This window comes from Pediculus humanus, genomic scaffold (genome assembly GCF_000006295.1).
Source record: "Pediculus humanus corporis 1103172107363 genomic scaffold, whole genome shotgun sequence".
In the NCBI taxonomy this organism is placed as follows: Eukaryota; Metazoa; Arthropoda; class Insecta; order Psocodea; family Pediculidae; genus Pediculus; species Pediculus humanus.
Window position 1 is genome coordinate 65,068 of NW_002986993.1, and position 22,608 is coordinate 87,675.

The following is a 22,608-nucleotide window of genomic DNA, read 5'->3' on the forward strand; positions in this document are numbered from 1 at the left end:
ATTCGTATCGTCAAAGCTTGTAAAAGTACATAACATTATTTTAGTTAATGATGTATTTAGAATAATTTTTATTAGGTCACAAAAATCTAATCATATTTGTCAATGACATTTTTTAAGTTATTTATGTATAATTTTTTTAGAAATAAAACAAAATCAAAACTATTTCTTTCGCTTAAAAAAAACATTCCCATCATAAAATAATTCATTGTAAAAGAATAATTTATATAAGGTCACAATGGAAAATTTTGGTGACAATTTCACTGATGTCGACCCAGCAGCAGATTTTTTAGCAAGAGAACAAAATGATTTAGCTGGATTGGAAGATGATTTAAATCCAGCCACATTCAATCCAAATACAAATGGTAAGTCTATATACTATTATTCTGTAAAAATTGTTTTTTTACAAAAAACTTATTTTTAAATGAATTCATCAATATTATCTATATATTTTTGTAAAATATGCTTTATTTCAATTATTTGTTTGTTTGATTTTTAATTATTAAGTAATATTATTTTTATTTGAGCATGTAGCTTTATTTAACAAAAAAATTTTTTTTTTTTTTTTTTTTTAAATATATTCGATGTTTGTATTTATTTTAAAAAATTTTGCTTGAACTTAAATTATTTAAGTTTTTTGATGTTACATTATCAATATTCTTTAAAGTTTGAATAAAAAAAAACACTTTAAGTTGCATCTTTTGTTATTGGTACACTTTAGATGGCTTTGCACAATCTAATGATGTTTCTTCTGACATAACTGAAACAAATAATACCGAGGATGGGGCTGAACAAACTAATATTTCCAAAACTAGCGAGCAAGAATTAGCTTCTTGGGGTAGGTACAATATTGTAGACTCCTTAAATTTTAAGCTTTAATATTTTTAATTGCACAATTTTAAATAATTTTATGATTTTCATTTAATTTTTTTCAATTTTTTAATTTCTAAAATGTTTTCGATATCAATTCAAAATTGTTTTTTTTATCATTCACTTTTTTTTATTTAATGCAAAGGAAGTTATAATCTCGATTAACAGTTTCACTTTTTATTCTATAATTTATTTTATAATTTATTAAAAAAAAATTTATTTTAAAATTAATGGTTTTAATTTTTTTTTTTTTTTTCGCTACCAGAAGTTGTCAAAGAAGATCTACCAAATGACTCGTTAAATAATGAAGTTGCTGCTCCCCAACCAGGTATTATATAATTTTAAATCAAAATTTTTTTTTTTTCATTTCATTTTTATAATTTAGAACTTTATTAGCTAATTTTTTTTTTTTTTTTTTTTTTACAGAAACAACCAATATTACACCTACTCCTAAACCTGTACGTGAAGAACCGGAAAAAATAAAAAAATGGAGAGAAGAGCAAAAAAGACGTTTAGAAGAGAAAGGTGTGTTGAGATTAAAAATAATTTTTTAAAAGTTTTTTTTATATTTTAAATTAATTTTCATGCATAAAATAAATTGAATTTTCTTTTTTTTTTATTTAAAGATGCCAACGAAGAAAAGAAAAAAGAAGAATGGCGGTTGGCTGCTAAAAAAGAATTAGAAGAATGGTATCGTCATCATGAAGATTTAATTACAAAAACAAAAGCGGCAAACAGGTAAGAATTTATTTATTTATACATATTTACATGACTTATTTTATTAGACTATCCATCTGTGTTTTATATTAACAAATTTTAAAATTATTTTTAATGCAATCTCAGGGAATCTGCTATGTAAGTAAAAAAAATAAATACTTCAAAAATAAGCTTTCGAAAAAAAAAAAAAAAAAAAAAATTTTATTCGAAACGTATATATAAAATAATTAAGATAAAAAAAAAAAACAAATTTTTTAGGAATGCTGAAAAAGAATTTGTTGCCGATATTGATGCAATACAACCAGGCACTGAATGGGAGAGAATATCTAAATTGTGCGATTTTAATCCTAAATCAAGCAAAAGTAGCAAAGATGTTTCTAGAATGCGTTCAATCATTCTTCAATTGAAACAAAATCCTAAAAAGTAATTTTTACAATGCAATTATTTATCTTCGTTTATGAAAAACTTATACTACTACATCATCCCATAATATTATAATTATAATTTTATATATACATATATATATATATACTTACACTTATTCCATTTCAAACTTATATACTCTTCATACTTACAGTGATATTTGCTTAATTAAAATAGTTTTAAGATCCCATAGTGGCAATTCCTTAGAGTAATTATGTATGTAAACTTTATTAATTTATGATAAATTTCATAAATAAAAAAAAAATTTTAAGATTAGTTTTGTCATTTTTTTTCATATATTTTTTAAAAAACTTTAATCTTATTTTAATATGTACAAGTTTTTAATTTAAAAAAAAAAAAGTCAACTTTTAAAAAGGAACAACAACAATTTGTTAAGGTATGAAATTTTTTTTTTCATAATTATTAATGTAATCAATTTTTTTTTCAACAAATTTTATATCGTTTAATCTTTCAAACGTATTTAATTCGCATTCGGAATTGGATTTCGGACAATCTAAACTTGAATTTTTCGTTAGAGAATCTAATGAATTTAATAAATTATTTCTTAATCGAGAATCGGAAAAATTTATATTTTCATCTTCTTGTGTGATGTTATTTTCGGTCAAATTATCATCATCCATTGAGTTTTTTTCATTTTCTTCTGAATTGAAATTTGCACAGCATCCGCTCGATTTCAATATGGGTTGTGTTACATTATCGGTGTCGCAAATGGCATCTTTTTTTTTTTGCCGACATTCATTTACATCCGTTTCGATTGATTTATTCGTGTTTGAAGGTAAGGTTTGTCTTAGACAAGTTAAATTTTGTAATATCGATGTCAATTCCAAATCTATATTATTTTCAAGTTCTAAATTTAAATTTAACGGTTTGCAACAACGACTTCTTTTCATTGATTTCGGAGTATTGTTCCAATTTAATTTAATCTTATCTAAATTTTTTTGTCGATTTTCATTTAAATTTTCCTGAAAAATTTTATAATTAGGCTTTATATATGTATAACACAAAAATTTAAATTAACATAATAATACTTACTTCTTTTTCTGATGGTGTAGAATAGAATAAATTTCTTTTTTTACTTCTTAACACACCCTCATTAATATAAGGGGTTAAAATTTCTGTACTAGTAGGACTTGATATTTTTTCATCAGAAGAATTAGTACACAATTTGAAATAATCTTTTTGAGGGATTAAAGCTTTTAAATTGCATGAAGTATTAAAATCATTATCTATAAAAAAAACAAAAAATTGTAATTTTTCATTATTATTATTAAATTAAATTTCCCAATTTTCTTTTTTTAAATCGTACCTGTTAATTGTGTCTTCATATTTTCATTATAAGCTAATTCGAATAAATTTAAAGACAATTCCGACACAGTTTGTAATAAGTATTCTCCTCTTTTCAATGCTCTTTCCAACACTTTATCATCATCATTTTTTTTTAATAATTTTAAAATGCCCTCACATTCTTGTATACCTAAAATAAGTTATAAGTAAATTATGTTTTTATCTTTTTTTTTTTTTCCTTAAAATTTTTTTTTTTTCATGTAAATCTTACTTAATTGAACGCAATGAATTAATTTCTCTGTTCCTTCAGGAATGTCACTATCATCCTTTAGGCTTGTCTTAACAGTTTTTAATAATTTTCTCGAGTATCTGACAATTTTATATAGTACAGTAGTAGCATTTATCGAATCATATTCATTTTTTAAATTTTCAATTTGACATCGTATTTGTTTGACTACAACCTAAAATTTAAAAAAAATTTTAAAAGACTACAAAGTTATATGAAAATGTTTAAAAATTTTAAAATAGGACATAAAATAAAAAATACTTCGCAAAAACTGGCTGGATCTATGATAGAATCAATTAAAATTTTTAATTCTGTTAATTCTGTTAACCAAAAATCAATCAAGTACTGAAAGTTTGATTTACTATTCGGGTTGCAATCAATATATAATTCAGTTAAACATGGAATAAGTTCAGTTTCTAATGTTTCCAAACAAGTAAGACAACTCAGAATCCTTAAATTTCCTACAAGAGACAATAATTTATTTAATTATAAAGACTGAAAAAGTAAGATGTTTAAACGTTTCAAAAAATAAATAAATAAATAAACACATACTGTTAATATTGTTAGAGCAGGAAATGGTAAAAAAACCAATTTGCATTATTTTATCCATTTGTAAATCGAATTCGGACACTAAATTATTTAAATCATCCATTGTTTTATTATTATTGAACATTTCCGTTTTACATTTTTCAATTAGGTTTTTTAACGGGCAATTTATTCCAGAAAAAACATCCAAAACTAAATACAATACAGCTGTGTTGACTTGTCTTTCCACGTTGCAAATGGATTCTCCAATCGATAAAGCATTCAGTTTGATTTTATTTATGTCTTTTTGAACAAAACTTTCGTTTAAGTCTTTAAAATCTTGTAACACCTGTTTTTAAATTTTTTTAAATTGTTAGATAAATTTTCAAATTTACTACTTTATACAAAAGTATGTTTACCTTTGAACAACTATTCATAATAACAGAATGATAAATTTCAGATTTTGTGACGTGAGCAATCGACATAGCATAACATAAAATCTCATCGATTATCGGTTTTACTAATTTTATAGTTTCTTCTGCATTTTCAATGTAACTTTTTAAATCGAGAAAATTTTCCGATAAGTTATTGAATTTTTTTATGCAAAAATTCATTAAATTTAAAAACTCTTGATCGCAATTCTCAGTTTCTTTTTTTTCATCATTAAAAACAACTTTTGATAATTTATTGAAACACTGATTTAATAATTTCAGAGAAAATTTTGCATTAAATGAATTGTTTACTTCGATCATTTTCAATAAGAAAGGTAATATCTTGCAAATTTGACTTAAACAAAGAGCGATTAAATTTTTTTGACTGTTTACAAAAGTCAGATACCAATATTTTTGTAAGATGTGAATTGTCGCAACAATACTATCAAACAATGCTGAAAAATTGTTACATTCTATTTTTTGGTTATTTCTTTCCATGGTTTCCATTTGATAACCAATATCAGAACATAATTTAAGGTAAATTTCAATAATTAAAATTCCACATCCTTTGGTTCCCAATAATTTTAAAACAGATGACATAAATGTTTTTATGTTGCCAGAATGTTTTTGAAATTCATCTGGAGAAACGGCTACATTAGCATTCCATTCGAATCTGCTAAAAATTCTTTCTGTTTTTTCCTTTAATATTTTATTGTTTTCATTATCGTCAACATTTATAAAAGAAGAAACAAAAACTTTGTGAATATCTGCGACTATGTTATTTATTTCTTCAACACAATTTATTTTCTTTTCCCTTGTTGCCAAGGTGGAATCCAGTAATTGAATCTAGGATTCAAATTATAAAATTACAATATTTTTAACGGTAAAAAAAAAAAAAAAAATTAATTTTTTTGAAAATTTTTTTTTTATTCGATACTCTTAATAATTTAAAATACTTACAGAACGTTAAGTACAAGCAAAAATGTAAATAAAAAGTTAATATATTTGTGTTTAAAATATAATTTTCGTGGATTGTACGGCACGAATAGTTAATTCATACATAATTTAAAATAAAAATAAAATCGAAATGATTTTACTTACTTTTTCAATCAAATTTGTAATAAATGGAGTAAGTTCTTTAATGTTTATTAGTTTTTCCATATTTAACTCGTATACTTTTATGTAATATTAATAGAAACAAATATATATTTAAACTTTTTTTGTCATAAATTAATATTATTATATTTGCGCTAGTAATTATATTTAAAAACAAAACAAATTTTAGTCATTAAGTGAAAAAAAAGTGGGTGTTCCCGCTTTTTCAACCGTTAACGCTAAACAAACGGTAGTTTATATAATATCGTCTGCTTATAGAGTTAAAAACAATTAAATTTAGCTGGGGTTAGTAAGAGTGGTAACATTGGCTACTATAGTTTTAAGAGAAATTTTGTTCTGCTCCTTGAGTAAATTCAGCATGGAATTTAACTATTATTTCACAATTTCGAATTATTTTTAGCTGCCAAGTAAAATAGAATTTTATGATTTAACATCTGTAACAAAGGTATTTATAAAATAATATATAATCGTCGTAATTAAGTAAAAAATTTCGTTTCATTCTTATATTATGCAGGGTGTAGTAAAATTAATTTAGGAAAAATGATAATAATATAATTTTGCTGATAACATGAAAAAAAATATTTGAAATATTATGTTTTACGGCCTGCAGATAAAAATAATATATTTTTCAAATAATTTTGTTTTTAGTTATAATATATATATAAAATCTCTTAATTCATTATGAAGTATTATGAAAATTCTACTGTTTTTCATTATACTTGGGAACAGGTTGCTCAAGGATTTTGGAAAAGATATCCGAATCCTCAAAGGTAAATTTTCAATTTGATTTCTAATGTATTCTCATATTTTTGGCTGAATGAAAAATATTTAATTTTAGTTCTCACGTTTTGACGGAAGATACTATTCAGAGAGAAGTGAAAGATGGTAAACTTTATTCGAAAAGGATATTGACAAAAACAAATAGAGTTCCAAAATGGGGTGAAAGATTTATTAGTACTAGGGTAGTTAAAATAATTGAAGAATCAATAGTTGACCCAAATGAAAAGTTGTTAGTGACTTATACAAGAAACATTGGATTAGCAAGGATAATGGAAAGTATATTTTATTATCTTTATTTGTTTTATAACCTAAAAATATTTTTTGCGAAAATTACTGTGTGTGTGTGTGTATTTGTAAGTATTTCTTCATGGTTTTAAACATCCAGGTTTCTACCTGAGTTTGTAGGAATAGAAAAATAAATTTTAGTGGTGATTTCTGTTAAATTTTTTTTGTTGAAAAATGTGATCTTAGTGTACTACTTAAATTTTTGATAATTTTCTTCAAATTTTTTTTGTAACAAATATGTATGTGTGGTTTCATAGTGACCTAATTAATTTTTATTTTTTATATTCTGGTTATTTCCAATTTCAAAATTGCATTTTAAATCTTTTTCTACTTCTTTTGCAAATTTGTTTTTCTCTGAAAATCTGATTCAGATTTTTTAAAAAGTTATTAACAGTTATTTATAAGTAATTTATTAGTAATAATGATGATAATGTAATATTGTTGCAATTTAAGTTAGGATTGTTCACTTGGAAATTGCTCATTTTCATTATGCAATTTTTTAAATTTAATTGAATTTCTAATTTTTCTAATTTGAATATTAAATTTTTATGTAATTTACATGATTTGATGTAAATGTTCGTTGATTACATTTTTCTTTACGAAATTTTTTATAATAATTTTTCATGAACTTTAAAATTTTAAAAAAATAATTATTTGTATGTATTTTATATTTCAGAGTGTGGTTGAGAAAGTTACTTATAAGACAAGTCAAGAAAATTCTAATTGGACTGTTGCTTATCGCTCTGCTTGGATTGATTCTCAAGTGTTTGGATTTAGAAAAGCAATAATTGCTTTCGGGTTGGAGAGGTTTCGTAGAAACTGTCAAAAAATGATAACAGGATTTAATTATGTTCTTTCCGGAATGTTTCCACAAAATGCTTCTACAGTTACAATTGAAGAAAATTCTAATATCGCATCAAAAACTGAAAAGCTTAGAGATGTTGCAAAAACTGCATCAGATTTGGCTAAATCTAAAGCTAATTCAATATTTGTCTCATGTGAGCCTAGAACAAAACTGTAATTTTCCTAAATCTTATATTACTATTATAATTCCTCAGGTAACTTTTTTTTTTTTTTTTTTTTTTTTTTTTTTTTTTTTTTTTTTGTTAATAGATTATTATAAAAATTAACTATTAGTGTATAAGTAAACTTACCGAGAGTAAAAGTAGTATGTGTATATGATTTACCGAAATGTGTTCAGTTATTTTTAAGTAATTAATATGTAATGAAATTAAGCAGTTATAAAAGAATGCATTTACAATAAGAATTATTACACTTAATTATTTAGAATATTTATAAAAATATGAGAAAAAAAGGGAAAATTAGAATACCCCGTAGCATTATAATATCATGTCAAATTTTTTTTTCTTTAATTTTAAAATAAAAATTATTTAAATAAATAAATTGTAAATAAATATGGAAAGGAGTAAGATTTTTAAATGAAGAACATTATTCAAAGATTACTGTATTGTTTATAGAAGTAATTCCTTCTAGAAGTATCAATAGATAGTTAAAGCATGGATTTAAATTGTTGTACAGTTACAGAATACAAAAACCCAATTAAAGGTTAAAGGTCAGGTTTTTAAAACAGTAGGAAAGTTTTTTTAAAAAAGAATTTTATGCTTTTTTTTTTGACAGACTGTTATTTTATATCTGAAAGCCTCTGGTGAATTTTTAATCTAAGAAAATGGATATGCAGGTCATAGAAATTTTATCAACTTGAAAAAAAAATACTATAATTTTTATTTTTAAGAGGCGTAGTAATAATTAAATTTGTTAAGCGATCAGTTAGAGTTTTTACATTTGATGCAAAAAATTTAGAGGAGATATATATATATATATAAAATCTTTTTTGGTTTTTGAAAATATTAATAAATTTGAAAAGAAAGCTACTAATTAATAACAAAATATGGCGGAGCAAATTTCATTTGTCTGTAAGAGGGATTAGAGATTAGAAACGGTTTTAAATTTTCAGATGAAGAATATTTTTATCTCTTATATATTTGCTTAAAAGGAAAATTTTTGCGGTTCTCTAAGGTTTTATAATTAAGGTTTATGAGTAATACGGCTTTTGCGCTTAATTTTTAAATTTGAGCAAAAATCTTTTCGAGTCGGTTATGAATTAACGGTTTTTTTTGCTTTAATTCAAACCTTTTTTTTTTTTAAAACTAGTGATTTTACTCTCTTAACGTTTTTTTATCCTTTTTAATTTTGTGATGTAATTTATTCTCTTTTTTTCTTAAAGTGGTTGAAAAAAATCAATTAAAAATCAGTTTACAATTGGTAAGGACTTGATTTCAAAAAAAAAAATTTTTATTTGTCTAATTTTAGTACTATATTCAGACAAAAAAAAAAACTCATGATGGTTTTAGATAAACGATGGTGACTTTTAGATTGTTTAATTTTAATATCAATATTTTACTAATTACCGAAAAATATGTAAAAAATTCTTATTTTTGCTTAGAAAACAGTTGAACTTTGATATTTATGCCATTATTTCTTTTGTTCGAGAAGTAATTTTTATATTATGTGTATATATAACTGACTTTTAACTTATAAAACCAATAATAAAAATTATAAAATATTTAAAAGATTATAAAATAAATGTTGTAGGGTTTAATAGATGGGTTAAATTTTTTTAAAACAAATTATTCGCTTTTTACTGAACAATTAAAAAATTATCATTTATTGTTAAAATCGGTAGAAAAATTTAATTACATTTTTTTTTTTAAAATTTTCTGTAAATTTAAATAAAAAAAAAAAGTAAATTTTTCAGATGTATTTTCATGAGTTTCAATATAAAGGAATGAAGATTTAAATGGATAACAATTAGACCTTACATTCCAACTGAATAGTTATGAATATACTGCACTGTTTTCATCTAGTGATTCTTCCTTTTTATTGTTCATCTCCAGTTCATCTTCAGTAAGTTCAAACTTATGTTTTGGCATGAATTGCAACCAATTAAACATTCTACAAAATTGTTAAGAAAAATTTTAAAGATAAATATATAAATTTTATTAAAGAATCATAAAAAAAATTTAATTACAAGTTGAATTTCGAGTAATTTATTATGATGATAAGAAAAAAAAAAAAAAAAAAGAAGAAGAAATTTTAAATTTTAAAATTTTCAAAAGGATACTGTTGACTCTCCATTTCGACAGAAATAATATTTGAAAAAATTTTTTTTCTTCTAAATTCTTTTAATTCGTTGCATACTTCCTCCCATGTAAGAGGATGGTGCATGCCATCACTTCCAAATTTTTTATTATATTTATCATAATGAACATCTTCTAAAACTAAACCTAAACCTGGAGCCATTGGTAGAGATACTTTCTCGTTTGTCCATATTTTAGATTGTATGGCTTCAGAAGCGAAACCTTTCATAACTGCTATTGTGTAACCCACCATTTTTCTTATTTGATGCAACATAAAACTTTGACCTTTAACTTTTAGAGTAATAAATTCTTCTTCATTTTCTAAAAAAGGTTCCTCCGCTTCAAAACTCATAATATATCTTTTAGCACTTGGATCTCTTCCATCCCTATTACAATAAAGTATAGAATTACAAATTTCACTTAGTGTACAAACATTTAGCATTAAATTTAGTATACAATTAGAGTATTAAATTTCTAAATTAGTACAGTATAATTTTAATGTAAAACTACCAAAATTTTTTTTTACTTGTAAGTGTGCATGGTAATTTAACTCTTTTTTTTGCGACAGAAATCCCAATGAACTTTTAACAGTAGTTATATAAATTTTAATACTTACTTTTTCGAAGTGAAATTATGAAAAGGATGAGTGCCCAAATATTGGCTCAAAATTTCATTTGTTTTTTGAATAGTTAATTTATCAATTCTGTAATTTTTCGGATATTCATCATGAAATTCAGGCGCCAGAGCAAATGTTGGTAATGTATATGAATAAGTTCTAGCAGTGCATTGATTTTTACAATTAAAACCTTTAGTTACTCTTTTTATACTGAACACTCTGATGTCTTCCGGTAAAAACATATTTATTTTTTCAACTTGAAAGTTTTCGGCTGCAAAAATTAAAAATTTTGTTTTTGATTTTAAAAATTTATTTTGCAAATTTACATTTATTCTAAAAATACCTATTTTGAATGAGACTACTTGTTTGGCAGCTGATACACCTTTATCTGTTCTAGCTGCTCTTTGAAAATGTATTAATGGCAGATTATCGATTGCTTCGGAAGGAATTAAATTTGCTTTTACCAAAGCATTAAGAAGTTCATATTCGATTGTTTTAAAATCCAAATTTTTTTGCATTCCATGATAATTGGAGCCATTGTAAGCCATTAAAAGTGCTACATTTCTTTTTCTGATTTTTAATTTTTGATCATTTAAATCATTTTCTATATTTTCGGTACAAAGTCTTTTACTTTGCGGTTCATAATCAGTTATTTTTGTTAATTCTTCTTCCATTCCAGATTTTTCTTTTAGTTTTCTTACATTAATAAAAGCTAAAAATTAAAAACAAATGAAATGAGTATATATATATGTAATTTAGAAAAATTAACATTTATTATAAATACTATTTATGTTTAAAAATTTTTTAATTTAAAAAAAATCCTCGATTTATGCAACTTTTTTTTATAATTCATTACCTAATTTCAGGTATTTCTGTGCTTTGTTTAAAATAAGTTTAAAATTTTTTATACTTGGAAGAAGCTTAGCCATACTATAATAAATTTTTCAACCACATTTACATCGTAATATAAATGTTATGAAAACAATTTTTTGATAGTTTAAATGAATAAACAGAATATTAAAAATAAGATTTACGAAAATCTAATCCATAATAAACGAGAATCATTTAAAATTATGTAAAAAAAATAATAAACTGTCGCATGTTACTGAAATAAATCAACAGAATAGATTGCAATAAAAATTTCTTATAAATAATTAATAATCATTTTTTTTAAATTTAAATTAACTTTTATTTAATATTTGTAATAAAAAAAAATAAATAATAAATAATAAAATAAAATCATGAATTTTTTTAGAATTAAATGATTTCAATTTAATATATAAAATAATTTTCTTACTCTACGGAATATTGTTGGTTTTCAATGGTGGTTGTTCTGGTTTATATAGAATCAACAATTAAGACTAATTTACCAAGTTTTAGACAAATTTATCATTTATTATGTCTCTTACTTATTATTATTATTATTATTATTTTTTTAAAAAATAATTTACCATGATTTGAATAAGTGATTTTCTTTATACAGGTTTAAAACAATTAAATTGTTAATTTTTTTTTTTAAATTAATTATAAATATGCATATACGCAAAACCAATATATATATATAGTTAATAATTTTTTTTTTAAATGGAAAAAAAAAATAATAATTTTTCATTAAGTCGTTAGTGTTACTTTCGAAAACGGTTAAATTTCAGGAGCTTTTGGAAAAGCTAACAGATCTTATGAGTATGATTTTTTTTTTTTATTCATTTATCTTAAAACTATTCGGTTAGGTTTTGTTTATTAAATTTTTAAATTAAAACATTATCTGCGTGTTTATTTGAACTGTCATTATTATTATTTTTATTGACTTTTGTATTAATTTGAAACTATATTGATTTCGATTAATTAAAATACCTTTCAGGTCAAGGTAAATCAGGTTTCAAATTTTTTTTTTTTTTAGGTAAAATTTTTTAAACAGAAACAGTACTATTGATTTTCTTACAATGGACATTAATGATATTTATGAAAGTTCCAAACCATTAGTGATTAATTCATGCGAGTTCAATCATCAAATTGATAATATAATATATTCAGATAAAATAAAAAATGAAATGAAAGGTGATACATCTAGTACTACCAACATCATTGTTACAAAATATGCAGATTCTAATGGTGATATTATAAATGTCGAACCATCATTAAATCATTTAGATAGTAAAGAAAAAGTTATCGAAGTCCAACTGTTATCTACAAATTTACATCACAAAACTAATTTATCAGCTTTGCTTAATGGAACTCTTGAAAAAAAAAATATCAAACACAAGGTTGTCGAAGATGATGATATAAATAAATTTTCTCAAAATAATATTAAAAATATTAGTAGGAATAGTGATGAAAATAATTATAAACAAGATTTAAACAAAAATAATAATTTAACTTGCAAACCTGAATTAAATTTAGAAGAAACTGTATTGTGTGGAGAATGTAATAAACAATTTGCTTCAAGAACATTATTGAAAAAACATTTGTCAAATTGCAAGGTTCATTCATTAGGAGCTGCTTTATGTTCAAAGTGCGGTAAACATTTTTCATCGAATTATAATTTAAAAAGGCACATGACTTCTTGTAAACTTTGTCCCGACAATGAGAAAAGTCCCAGGTACATGTGTCAATGTGGAAGAACTTATTCTCAGGAATGGGACATGAAAAAGCATAAATTAAAATGTAAAGATGGTAAAAAAAAATGTAAACATTGTTTAATATCAAATTGTAATTTGTTATTTTATCACAAAGCTCAACTTATTGCGCATATGAAAAAAGATCACAACATGATTATTCAAGATCCGAAAATATTAAATTTTAATTCATTCGATGAGTTTTTAATATGGAAAGAAAAAGAAGAAGAAGAAACATTTACATATTATTCAAAACAAACCGGTTCAAACGTGAGTGGAGTTTCTGTTAATACTTATTATGTTTGTCAACATGATGGAAGTGACAGGACTCATACATCGACACCTAGGAAAACGGAAAGAAGAAACAAAAAGGGGAGAATTAAAACTGGAAGGTTATGTTGGTCTCAAATGAATGTCAAACAATTTAAAGATGGAACTGTTAAGGTTACTTATTTCCCTTCTCATACTCATCCTGTTAGTATTGCTGACACAGAACATCATCCACTACCATCTTCGATTACGATGGAAATCAAAAGAAGATTTTCAGAGATTTCAAAATTAGGTGAGACTGAAGAGTTTTTGCAAGATGAAAATCATGATTTGAGAAAGGGTAGAAGAAGAAAATATGGCATGTCAATTAGGACATTAAGAGCTCTTGCGAGGAAAAATAGAAGTTTATTTAGGATAACGGCAGAAGCAGTGCAGAAACCGGATGGGATAAAAAATTCATTTGATTCGAGGCAAAATTTTCAATTTCCTTGTTCCAAAGAAATCACTTCTGCGAATAATAATAATAATTTACAAGTAATTAGTCCGGAAAATGAAGAAAATATCGACGATCCTGATGCCATTCAAATATTTAATGTTCCTAGTGAAAATGAAACGAGAAATGTTAACGATGAACTTTTACAAGACTGTATTAATTATTTAAATGATGTTAAGGCACATCTTTTGTCGGGAAAATTGCAACATTCTGTCGTGACTCAAATTAAAGAATCTCTAAAAAACCTTTGTGATATTTGGAAAAATGATACGACCGGAGATTCGCAATTGGAAACTGTTAAAAATGAAAACCTTCCAGATTGTCAGGAAGTCATGATGTACAGACCTCAGTCACCGTTACCAGTCACCGAAATTTTTCCCCTGCAAGATGAAGTCAATACAAGTGTCGAAGTTAATGATTTTAAACATTTGGATACGTCCGAAAAGGCGGTTTATCAAATAATTGCTGTTGATAATGAAGAAAAACAATCTAACGATTATGAATATCATAACACTGTAGAAATGATGGGACCCAGAGAATTTATTATAATAGCCGCCGACAATACTCAATTATTTCAAAGCGTCGATCCTAACATTCAATTTAATTTAAATTAAATTTGGAAAAAAAAATTCCTATTATAAAACTTTAGGCGTAATTATATTACTAAACTCCCGTTAAATATGTATTATTAGTAAATTATACAAAAAAAAAAAAAAAAACAAATATTAAAAATATTGAATATCTAATTTTTTTTTGCTTTTTTTTGCTTCGGCATTATTCTTAACATTTTTATCACGGCTAACAATTTTCTAATTTATTAGAAAATTTTTAGAAATTCTTCTTAAATATTCATCCCCTTAATGCAACCCTTTAATAATTTTTTCTGGTTAAAATTTAAATAAAAAAATCTAGTCTATGTAAAAATTATTTATTATGTATATAGATAAAAATAAACAAATGCTTTAAACAAAATCAAAAAAATAAAAAAAATAAAGATTTAAAAAAAAAAAAACAAAATACGACTACGGATTTTCCTTGATACACAAAAGAGCTTAGTTTTCAGGAGTTTCCTCATCATCTTCATTTACTTCTTCTTCGTCACCCTCGCCCTCTTCACAATCTTCATCATCATCTACCGCTGCTTCTTGATACTGTTGATATTCTGAAACCAAATCCGATAAATTTTCTTCCGCTTCACTGAATTCCATTTCGTCCATACCTTCTCCGGTATACCTAAAAAAAATTTTAAAATTTATTATTATTGATTTTAATTCATTTTTATAATTTATTTTGTTGTATCGTACGTGTGTGACTCACCAGTGAAGAAAAGCTTTTCTTTTAAACATGGCAGAAAATTGTTCAGATACCCTCTTGAAAAGTTCTTGAATTGAGGTAGAATTTCCAATAAAAGTTGCAGACATTTTCAATCCACGTGGAGGGATATCACATACAGCTGTCTTAACATTATTTGGTATCCATTCCACAAAATAGCTACTATTTTTATTTTGAATATTAAGCATTTGTTCGTCGACTTCCTATAATTAATTAATATCGATTAATATTTTTCTGTTAAAAATTCAGTTTGTTACCAATCGTCAACACGTACTTTCATAGACATTCTTCCTCTAAATATAGCAGCAACGGTTAAATAACGTCCGTGTCTGGGATCGCAAGCAGCCATCATGTTCTTTGCGTCAAACATTTGCTGAGTTAATTCGGGAACAGTTAGTGCACGATATTGTTGACAACCTCTGGAAGTTAATGGTGCAAAACCAGGCATAAAAAAGTGTAACCTTGGAAATGGCACCATATTTACGGCGAGCTTACGCAAATCAGCGTTTAATTGTCCTGGAAACCTGTAAAAGAATAATTTTTGTTAACTTCATGTAAAGTTCTACTTAGAGAGGGTAGAAATAATTGATTTATTTTTTAATTACCTTAAACAAGTTGTTACACCTGACATGGTGGAAGATACAAGATGATTAAGATCTCCATAAGTTGGAGTAATTTTTAATGTTCTGTAACAAATGTCGTACAACGCTTCATTATCGATACAATAGGTTTCATCGGTGTGCTCTACTAATTGATGAATGGAAAGTGTTGCATTATATGGTTCTACCACTGTATCAGACACCTAATAATCACAATTATCTTTCATTAACAAAAAAATCCGTTTTATTTTAATCGTACAAATATCAAGTACCTTTGGTGAAGGGACGACACTGAAAGTGTTCATGATTCTATCCGGGTATTCTTCTCTTATTTTCGATATTAATAAAGTACCGAGTCCCGATCCGGTACCACCACCGAGAGAATGAGTTAGTTGAAATCCTTGAAGACAATCACATCCCTCTGCTTCTTTTCTAACGACATCCATAACCGAATCGACTAATTCGGCTCCTTCGGTGTAATGTCCTTTTGCCCAGTTATTACCTGCTCCACTATGACCAAAAACAAAATTATCCGGCCTGAAAATTTGACCGAACAAGCCTGAACGTACGGAATCCATTGTACCAGGCTCTAAGTCAATAAGAATAGCTCTGGGGTACGTATTTTCCACCGGCTGCTTCATTGTAATAAACACTTATTTCTTTCAAGTTGCAGCTCGGAATCTCCTTCGTACCGGCCATATAGATCTATCCCATGTTCATCCGAGATAACCTCCCAAAACTAAAATATATATATAATCCATTTAGAATTTGTGTACTACAATCATTAATTTAAATTTTTTTCAGATAATTTTTTTTAAAAGTTATTTTTGTAGTTATGAAAACATTACGTGAAAAATTGCCGTAGAGATGTGAAATGATAAAATTTAAGAATGGGAACAAAGAATTTTATGCAAATTGAAATGCTGGATAAAATGTCATTGTTATACAAATAAGTATTTTCATCCATGTTGGAAACACAAACAATTTAGGAACAACGGTAAAACATTTTCAAACTTTTTTTTTTTTTTTTTTAAGATGTAAAACTTAACTATCTAATTATTATTACCTTTGCTCCAATTTGATTACCACATTGACCTGCCTGAAGATGAACAATTTCTCGCATTTTAAATTTTAAATTTTAAATTTTATCAAAATTCAATTAATTCCTAACGAAACAAAATCCGTATCAAAATTTATTACCAAAAAAGTTTTAACGTTTTTCATTATTTATTCATCCGCCTAATTATCAAATGAGTTAATTATGTACAAATCCATTTTAAAAAAGTGTAATTTTCCGTTTAAAAAGTAAAATAAATTACGAAAATTTTACTTATGACAATAATTTTATAAAAAATATGAAAATTTTTAAAATTTTTAAAAAAATATTTGGTTCTTTTTTTATTTGCGGATTGATTTGGTGATAAAGCCGAATGTAATTGGTCGGGTAAACAATAGACTTCAAATGTTATTTTAAATTAATAGAAATATTTCGAACAAATATTTTCATTTTTTAAAGTAAAATACACTCGTTAATTTAAATACTTCCTAAAACTTCAATTCAATTCGAAAAAAAAAAATAAAACTCAAAGTTAGAAAAAATAATTATTTGTAAATTAATTGAAATTTTATTAATTTTAATTTTGTATTACACTTCCGTACTTCTTTTTCGTTTTAATTTTCCACACAAAGCCTTTTTTTACTTTATTTTAAATTATGATAAAACTTAGTTTAGAATATTTTATGCTTCTAAGAAAAACTTCATAAAATTTTAACATTTATATTTAAAATTTTGGATTTTTATAAAAATAGATATATTTTCGGTTAAAGGCTGGTACGGTATGAGCAACTTTTGAATGATTTTAAATGGAGTTTTTATAAAAAATGTATTTCATAAAAAGACCATATTTTTTTTTAAGTTTTAATTATTGGCATGAAGTTTATTATATGATTTGCAAAAAAAATTTTAAATATTTTATCACAATGAAATTGCTTCAAATAAAACAGTGCCTGTAAATTATTCAATAGCGGAATTTGCTGAAATTAAGTTTGAATTGCAGGCGTAATCGAACGATGCTATTGTTTAACCTCAAGTTCAAATTTGCTATGTGTTACTAAATTAAGCCGTTGCTTATATTCACCACTTATTTATATACCTGTAAAACTAAAACTTTTAACTTTTATTAAGTTTTAATAAGTATTGTAAGTACTCATTTAAATTATGTATTTTTCTAAAAAAAATATTGATTATCTAATAATTTATTCTTTGTTGCTTTTATTTACATTTTTTAATAATTTTAAATAAATTTGATTTGGCATGGTTCTTTTTTTTTTTTTTTTTAATCCAATGAAGTACTTAAACAAATATATTTTAAATGAAATCGGTTTTATAATATCATAGATAGATAGATAACTCTACGCTGATAAGTTTATCAATTTAAAGTAATATTTGCTGTTGATTGCATTACACGTAAGGTACTAAATCTTTATTAAAATTAAATTATTGAGGAAATTGGTATATCTTTAGGTAGCAAGTGTAACTTGATTGGTTAAATATTTTATTCAAGTATTAAGTAGTTGTATAATTATTAATTTTGTTTTCAGACTCAAAAATGAAATCTGCTGCTGCGCTTAAGAAACTGAGAGCTTTAATGAAAAATCTTACTTATGTAAATGAACCACTAAATGCTTACATAGTTCCAGAAACTGACTCCCATTCAGTGTGTAATTATTAATTAAAACTATTTCATTTATGTTTTAAAATTTGTATTGTTATTTACATTAATTTTTCTTGTTACAGAGTGAATATTTGGCAGAATGTGATAAAAGAAGATCATTTATTTCTGGCTTTACTGGCTCATACGGCACTGCCATTATAACAGATAAACATGCTTGTTTATGGACGGATGGACGTTATTTTATTCAAGCCAGCAAAGAATTAGATAGTGAATATTGGACATTAATGAAAGAAGGTAATCAAAAATTAACTATGTTAAGTGTTTTAAAACATTAAAGATAAACATAAACCTAATTAATAGATCTGTTTTAGGTACTCCATCTACTCCTAGTCAAGAAATTTGGTTGGTTCAAAATTTACCAGAAGGCAGCAGAGTTGGAGTTGATCCTAAATACATGCAATATGATAAATGGATTATACTACAAACAGAATTGGAATCTTCAGGACTTAACCTTGTGCCTGTTAGTACGAATCTTATCGATGTCATTTGGGAAAACAAACCTGAACCCCCCAATTCAATTATTGAACCCCTGCCTTTTAAGTACAGCGGTAAGATAACTTACAAATTTAATATGGAATAACATAAAACTATCAGTCACTGCAATTTAAAACTTATTATAAATAATTTTTTTTAATTTTTTTAGGAAAAACTTCCAAAACGAAAATAAATGAAGTAAGAGCTATAATGAAAGAGAAAAAAGCTAAAATTCTAGTTATTACTGCACTGGATGAAATAGCATGTAAAATATTATTAAACTATTTATTTTAATTTACTAATAATAATATGAAATTTTAAAATAACATTTGTAAAATTCTTTTAGGGTTGTTAAATTTAAGAGGCTCAGACATTGAATATAATCCCGTTTTCTTTTCGTATGCTATTGTAACAATGAATACAACATATTTGTTCATTGATAATTCGAAAATAACCTCTTCAGTGATGAAACAATTTAAAACAGAAGATGTCGATATTAATATTCAACCTTATGAAAAAATTCAAGATGTTTTAATTCAGTTCATTGAAAAAGAACAAGGAAGAATTTGGATTAGTCATAACTCAAATTATGATTTGGTGTCGTTAATACCTGAAAAAAGAAGATTCACACAAATATGTCCTGTAGCTCCTTTAAAAGCTATAAAAAATAATACTGAAATTCAAGGTAGTATTGACTAGAATAAAAAAAAAAAAAAAAAAAAATTTTTTTATAATTAAATTAAATTTTTTTTTTTTAGGATTAATCAATTGTCACATTAGAGATGGTGCTGCTTTATGCTGTTATTTTGCTTGGTTAGAAAATAATGTGGGTAAAGAAGTTATAACAGAAGTGAGTGGAGCAGACAAGCTAGAAGAATTCAGGAAGTAAGAATCAATAATAGACAAATTTATTTTATATCGATAATAAAATTACCAATAGTAATAATTTTTTTTTTTTTTTTTTAGAAAACTTGATGATTATGTTGGACTGAGCTTTCCGACTATATCTTCTGTGGGTCCCAATGCAGCTATCACACATTATCGTCCAGAAAAAGGAACTGATTTAAACATTACAACTAATCAAATATATTTATGTGACTCCGGAGCTCAATTCAAGTAAGTTTTTTTTTTTTTTTTTTTTTTTTCTTTTTTTAATTTGAAATTTTTACTTTTTAATAATAAATAAAAAATTGATTTTATTTTTTTTAGAGATGGTACCACAGATGTTACTAGGACATTACATTTTGGAACTCCGAAAGATTTTGAAAAAGAATGTTTTACAAGAGTTTTAAAAGGTCAAATTTATTTAGCAACTTCAATTTTTCCTACCAAAATCAAGGGGAATCATTTAGATACTCTGGCAAGAAAGTACTTATGGGATGTTGGACTTGATTACATGCACGGGACGGGACACGGTATTGGAATGTATTTAAATGTACACGAAGGACCAATGGGTATATCATGGAGACCTTATCCGGATGATCCAGGATTAGAAGAAGGAATGTTTTTGTCTAACGGTAAGTAAATTTCTTTTTTAAATTTTATAAAAAAAAGACTTTTTTTTGAAAATGTTCAATGCTTGATAATTTCAGAACCCGGTTACTATCAAGATAATGAATTTGGCATAAGATTAGAAAATATTGTTAGAGTTATTCGAGCGAATCCTCCAAATAATTTTAAAAATAGAGGGTTTTTAACTTTTGAAACTGTGACAATGGTACCCATTCAGAAAAAAATGATAATTCCCGATATGCTCACAGAAAAAGAAGTGAGTATATAAATGGATATTTAAAGTTTATTTCTAACGTTGGAACTCTACCTTATTGAAAATGAAAAGAACCAATGTTTTTATTATAATATAATTTTTATTTTTTTTTTTTTTTAGATATCATATTTGAATGCTTATCATTTAGAGTGCAGGGAAAAAGTTGGACCTTTGCTTAACGAGATGGGTGAAAAAGAGGCTTTGCATTGGCTAACGAAAGAAACACAACCTATAGGTTAGCTTAATAAAAACTTATGTTATTGAAGGGGGGAAAAAAAAAAAGAAAAAATTTATTATAAATTTTTGTTTAAGATGGCTTTATAATTGTTATCAAGGTATTTGAATTACCAATGAAATTCTATAAAGTCCAAAAAATTTGCTTTCCTTGAGCCATCATTTTATTTAAAACAGAATCTAATTTACCATCATCTCCTAAAAAACCACAATTAAAAATTTTTATATTTGGAAGTTTTTCCGCTATGACAAGACTAGATTGAAGTGTCACATTCGGGCATTTATCAATGTTAATTTCAACTAAGGTCTTAGACAAAGCTCCATCGGCTATGTAAACAATTCCCAAATCGGAAATCTAAAAAAAAAAAAAAAATAATGTTTTGTAAAAGTTGTTGTGGTATTTTTTTTGTTTTTTAAAACTTTTTACAAAGTCACCTGAGTTCCCAAGATGTTTAACACAGATAAATTATTTAAATTATTTCCAATCCATTTAAGACTGATATCTGTGATTGATGAATGAGGAATATGAAGTTCTTTGAGTTTGGCACAATTCTTAGTAATTTTTTCAATCACATCATCATTTAATTCTGGACAATGAGGTATAATCAGAATTTTAAGGGAACATAAATGATTGAATAAGGATTTTAATACTAAAACATATTTAAAAATTATTAATCGAATATTATTTTGAAAAATTTGTGTGTGTGTGTGTGTGTGAAAAACATTTTTAAATTCCAAAATTACTTTTTGTGGTTATAAATCTTTTTTGCTTTCTTGCTAATGCAAGATCCAGCTTTTGAAGATGAACACATTTGTGTAAACTTTGCAATAAATCATTTGTAACTTCGCATTCGCTCAAATCTAACTCAATTATACTGGGATTTATTAATGAATTAAATGTATGCAAATCTTCAATATAACCTCTTTTACATAAAATAGTTAATATTGCTGTTTTTATTGGTATAGGAATTATACTGAGGTTGTTTTTGTGTAATTTAATAACACTCGGTTTGGCAATTTCATTTAGGCACCTGTTAAAAATTAATTTGTTTTGAATATTTTAAAATAATTTTTGTTGAATGTTTTTATGTTTGAATAGTTATTAATTCTTACAAGGAAAAAAGAGTCATTTTTTTCTGCAAAAATATTTTTCAATAAAAAGATTTTTTTTTAAAGAAAATCAAGTGATAAGGTTTTTTTCGTTAATAAGTTATGCATGAATGCTTTTTTAATTGGATTTGTGAAGTTTAACAAATTTTTATTTAATATATAATAATTGTTTTATAAATTTTGTTTATACAATGAGCGTTTAAAAATTACAGAAAAATTTGACATTGTGTAAATTTTTTATTTAATTCCATTTGAAAGTTACAGTAACTAAAAATTTAAAAAAAAAACCACAAAATTTAAAAATAAAATTGACAAATTTATCAGTAAATGAAAAACCAAAACATTAATGAAATCTGTTTACGTAAAAGCTTGCCATAAAGTTCCACGTTCTAATTTTCCCGCCAATTTTAGATATTTTAGTTACGTTCTTTGTAAGTCAAAATTTTTATTTTTCACTTAAATATTATTTAGA

General features: G+C 25.0%; 8 protein-coding genes across 8 annotated transcripts; 4 read left to right on the top strand and 4 right to left on the bottom strand.

Annotated features, from left to right (window-relative positions):
* Positions 1-235: 235 nt before the first annotated feature.
* Positions 236-2,011, top strand: Phum_PHUM003040 (Clathrin light chain, putative; the record flags this gene model as incomplete). Its single annotated transcript, XM_002422555.1, has 5 exons — positions 236-362; positions 719-835; positions 1,294-1,392; positions 1,494-1,605; positions 1,843-2,011. 5 exons carry the CDS (start codon positions 236-238, stop codon positions 2,009-2,011), a joined length of 624 nt encoding a protein of 207 aa, XP_002422600.1.
* Positions 2,012-2,399: 388 nt separating this feature from the next.
* Positions 2,400-5,715, bottom strand: Phum_PHUM003050 (uncharacterized protein; the record flags this gene model as incomplete). Its single annotated transcript, XM_002422556.1, has 8 exons — positions 2,400-2,990; positions 3,061-3,221; positions 3,335-3,445; positions 3,584-3,766; positions 3,871-4,059; positions 4,151-4,472; positions 4,543-5,400; positions 5,656-5,715. The coding sequence occupies 8 exons, from the start codon at positions 5,713-5,715 to the stop codon at positions 2,400-2,402; spliced, it is 2,475 nt and encodes an 824-aa protein (XP_002422601.1).
* A 636-nt stretch (positions 5,716-6,351) lies between these two features.
* On the top strand, positions 6,352-7,756 carry Phum_PHUM003060 (uncharacterized protein; the record flags this gene model as incomplete). The annotated part of the gene is made up of 4 exons (XM_002422557.1): positions 6,352-6,440; positions 6,509-6,726; positions 6,877-6,878; positions 7,412-7,756. The coding sequence occupies 4 exons, from the start codon at positions 6,352-6,354 to the stop codon at positions 7,754-7,756; spliced, it is 654 nt and encodes a 217-aa protein (XP_002422602.1).
* Positions 7,757-9,590: 1,834 nt separating this feature from the next.
* On the bottom strand, positions 9,591-11,438 carry Phum_PHUM003070 (tRNA pseudouridine synthase A, putative; the record flags this gene model as incomplete). Its single annotated transcript, XM_002422558.1, has 5 exons — positions 9,591-9,708; positions 9,878-10,279; positions 10,510-10,780; positions 10,853-11,221; positions 11,366-11,438. The coding sequence occupies 5 exons, from the start codon at positions 11,436-11,438 to the stop codon at positions 9,591-9,593; spliced, it is 1,233 nt and encodes a 410-aa protein (XP_002422603.1).
* Positions 11,439-12,560: 1,122 nt separating this feature from the next.
* Positions 12,561-14,501, top strand: Phum_PHUM003080 (uncharacterized protein; the record flags this gene model as incomplete). Its single annotated transcript, XM_002422559.1, has 2 exons — positions 12,561-13,182; positions 13,243-14,501. 2 exons carry the CDS (start codon positions 12,561-12,563, stop codon positions 14,499-14,501), a joined length of 1,881 nt encoding a protein of 626 aa, XP_002422604.1.
* A 438-nt stretch (positions 14,502-14,939) lies between these two features.
* Phum_PHUM003090 (tubulin beta chain, putative) lies at positions 14,940-17,042 on the bottom strand (the record flags this gene model as incomplete). Its single annotated transcript, XM_002422560.1, has 8 exons — positions 14,940-15,084; positions 15,205-15,422; positions 15,494-15,743; positions 15,825-16,021; positions 16,091-16,427; positions 16,472-16,557; positions 16,885-16,917; positions 17,019-17,042. 8 exons carry the CDS (start codon positions 17,040-17,042, stop codon positions 14,940-14,942), a joined length of 1,290 nt encoding a protein of 429 aa, XP_002422605.1.
* A 1,385-nt stretch (positions 17,043-18,427) lies between these two features.
* Positions 18,428-21,032, top strand: Phum_PHUM003100 (Xaa-Pro aminopeptidase, putative; the record flags this gene model as incomplete). The annotated part of the gene is made up of 10 exons (XM_002422561.1): positions 18,428-18,537; positions 18,618-18,787; positions 18,865-19,101; positions 19,197-19,292; positions 19,374-19,715; positions 19,786-19,912; positions 19,994-20,143; positions 20,237-20,544; positions 20,620-20,795; positions 20,913-21,032. 10 exons carry the CDS (start codon positions 18,428-18,430, stop codon positions 21,030-21,032), a joined length of 1,836 nt encoding a protein of 611 aa, XP_002422606.1.
* A 118-nt stretch (positions 21,033-21,150) lies between these two features.
* On the bottom strand, positions 21,151-22,156 carry Phum_PHUM003110 (uncharacterized protein; the record flags this gene model as incomplete). The annotated part of the gene is made up of 4 exons (XM_002422562.1): positions 21,151-21,333; positions 21,462-21,613; positions 21,771-22,000; positions 22,140-22,156. 4 exons carry the CDS (start codon positions 22,154-22,156, stop codon positions 21,151-21,153), a joined length of 582 nt encoding a protein of 193 aa, XP_002422607.1.
* Between the last annotated feature and the right edge of the window lie 452 nt (positions 22,157-22,608).